We start from the raw sequence: 2,691 nt of genomic DNA, 5'->3' as shown, positions 1-2,691 counted from the left end.
ACTACTCTTTAATTCAGCCCTAGTTTATTCTTCCATTCTAGGACTCCCCTTCTGCTCCAAGAGTCCTGGCAGGGGTACCCCTTGGGCTGGATCCCCACTTCTCTCACACTACTAACTCTCCCCCCCTCCATGACTCTTATTATACACCATTAGTAATCTCCATTAGGATGGCGGATTACACAGAAATAACAATAAACAAAAACAAAACAAAAATCAACTGTTCAGTTTTGTATCCCAAGGCCATTGTATGTTGCATTATTGATTTTTCTGTCTGTAACCTCTAATACAAATCTTATGTTCTATGATTCAATTTTTCAACACTCTCATGGTTTTACCAAAGCAAAATAAGTTGCAAAGATCAACTGTCACATAGATACATATATAGTATAACAATTGAATAAGTTCCAAATGCACTAAAAAAATTTCCAGTTAATGTGCATGTCATTTAATGAATATATTTGAATACAATATATTAACTTCTCAAATATTGGTGCACAATCTGACAATGAACTAACAGATTGACAATGAGAACTTAATATATTGGATATCGTCAGTTATACCTATTAAATGTTAGATTATTTACACTATTATTTATTTCATTTCTGCATATATCTGTGAACTGTTTTTATTATATTTGTTTTTAATTAATTATATATTGTATATCTGTTGTTGTTTTAGTTTGTACCCCTGAGGAAGGGGCCCTTTTACTAAACCATGTTAAGTGCTAATGTGAGCTTAATATGGGAAAAATGCCTAATGCAGGATGAGTTAAAGTGTTGTGCGTTAGGTTTGCCAATAACGTGTGGTAATCGGGCACTATTTATTTTGTCATCGGCAAACAATGGGCACGGAAGTATAAACCAGTAAGCACACTGACTTTACTACATGCTAACTGGTTTATGTTGGTTTAACGCGGGAGCCCTTAGCACCCCCTAAATAGGAAGCGGCAAGTGCTCCTGTGTTATTTTCAGTTGCTACACGCTAGTGCTAACATTAAAGCATAGCCTGACAAATCTTAATTGAAAAGTAGCTATTTTAAGGCCACATGGTCTTAGTACACAGAAATGTCCTATGTTACAACATGCTAAGGCTGTTTGTAAAAGAGTCCCAAAGACATTTGTGAAACATGGCCATGTTGGAGTTTACATTATTCAATAAAGACTTTTTAATATCTACTTTATTCTTAGTGGATCTATTGGTTTGGAGGGGCTATACTCTAGCTGCAATTCTTATACAGGAGCGCTTTGAGTTATAAAGTATGATTGTATTCATTATCATAAAGAAATATTGTGCACATTAGATACATTTGTTAAAATTTATTTTTTGTCTTGCCTCATTTCAATAGCTAATCAGAATCGGAAAAATGGAAAAGACAAATCACTCTGAAGTGACAGAATTCATCATTCTGGGATTCTTTGAGTTGCCTGAGATGCAGCTCCTCCTTTTTCTTGTATTTTTGATTATTTATCTGATGTCTTTGACAGGGAACCTTCTTATTATACTCACGGTTTGCTCTGATTCCCATCTGCATAGCCCCATGTTCTTCTTCCTGATCAATTTGTCCTTCCTAGAAATCTGTTATGTGACTGTCACAGTGCCTAAATTGTTAGCAGTGCTCATAGCACAGAATAAGACCATCTCTTTCCTGCATTGTATGATACAGATGTATGTGTTTCTGGCCTGCATAGATGTTGAGTTCTACCTTCTCACCGCCATGGCTTATGATCGCTATGTTGCCATCTGCAATCCCTTGCGTTACACTACCATCATGAACAGGAAAGTCTGCATCATTCTAGCCATTGTTTCATGGACAATTGCATTTCTAAATCCAGTTCCACATGTTACTTTAATATCTCAATCATCTTTCTGTAGTTCTGTTGAAATTAACCATTTCTTTTGTGACATGACAGCGTTGATAAGCCTGTCATGTTCTGAGATCTATGTCATTGAAACTATAAATTATATCGAAGGTCCACTTGTAGGTTTTACCCCGTTCATATTAACCATTTTATCATATGTGTACATTATTTCTGCTATTCTAAAAATCCACTCTGCTAAGGGAAGACAAAAGACCTTTTCTACCTGTTCCTCTCACCTTACAGTTGTTCTATTATTTTATGGGACCAGTTTTGGTGTGTACTTCAGACCCAAGCCTGTTTACTCCAGGGACCTTAACAAAGTATTTACTGTAGTGTATATAACTGCAATTCCAGTGCTCAACCCCTTGATTTACAGTCTGAGAAATAAGGAACTGAAAGAAAGTTTATGGAAAGCAACCAGAAAAGCACAAAGCTGGGTTTTTTTCCAGGATCAATAAAATGCTGCACATTGTATATGATGGCAATTTGTCAACAATAAGTAAACAGTGCTGGAGGTAATTTCATTACATGGTGCCTATATAAAATATATAGAAAGCCACCTGTGATAAGCATATTTTACAAAGGCAACAGCAGTGCCTACATGCCTTTTAAAAACAAGCTCCTATGATGACCTCTGACTGTGTACAAAGGAGGGAGGTTATCATCCTGGTCTGCCGTTAAGACAGGTTATTTCACTGTAAACTGCACTTATTAGTAACTAGGAGGGGCATAATCAACAGGGGTGCCCATCTCTAAGGGCATCCATCTCCGGGGATGGCCCTGGGAAGGGGCGGAGCCAACCGTATTATCAAACAAGATGGGCGTCCATCTT

The 2,691-nt window shown here is 37.0% G+C and overlaps 1 protein-coding gene across 1 annotated transcript; it reads left to right on the top strand.

Moving 5' to 3' along the window:
• Positions 1–1,363: 1,363 nt before the first annotated feature.
• Positions 1,364–2,317, top strand: LOC115475051 (olfactory receptor 5V1-like). The gene has a single exon (XM_030210789.1). The coding sequence runs from the start codon at positions 1,364–1,366 to the stop codon at positions 2,315–2,317; it is 954 nt and encodes a 317-aa protein (XP_030066649.1).
• The last annotated feature ends 374 nt before the right edge of the window (positions 2,318–2,691 follow it).

Source organism: Microcaecilia unicolor, chromosome 7 (genome assembly GCF_901765095.1).
Source record: "Microcaecilia unicolor chromosome 7, aMicUni1.1, whole genome shotgun sequence".
In the NCBI taxonomy this organism is placed as follows: Eukaryota; Metazoa; Chordata; class Amphibia; order Gymnophiona; family Siphonopidae; genus Microcaecilia; species Microcaecilia unicolor.
This window is presented reverse-complemented; position numbering and strand designations above follow the sequence as displayed.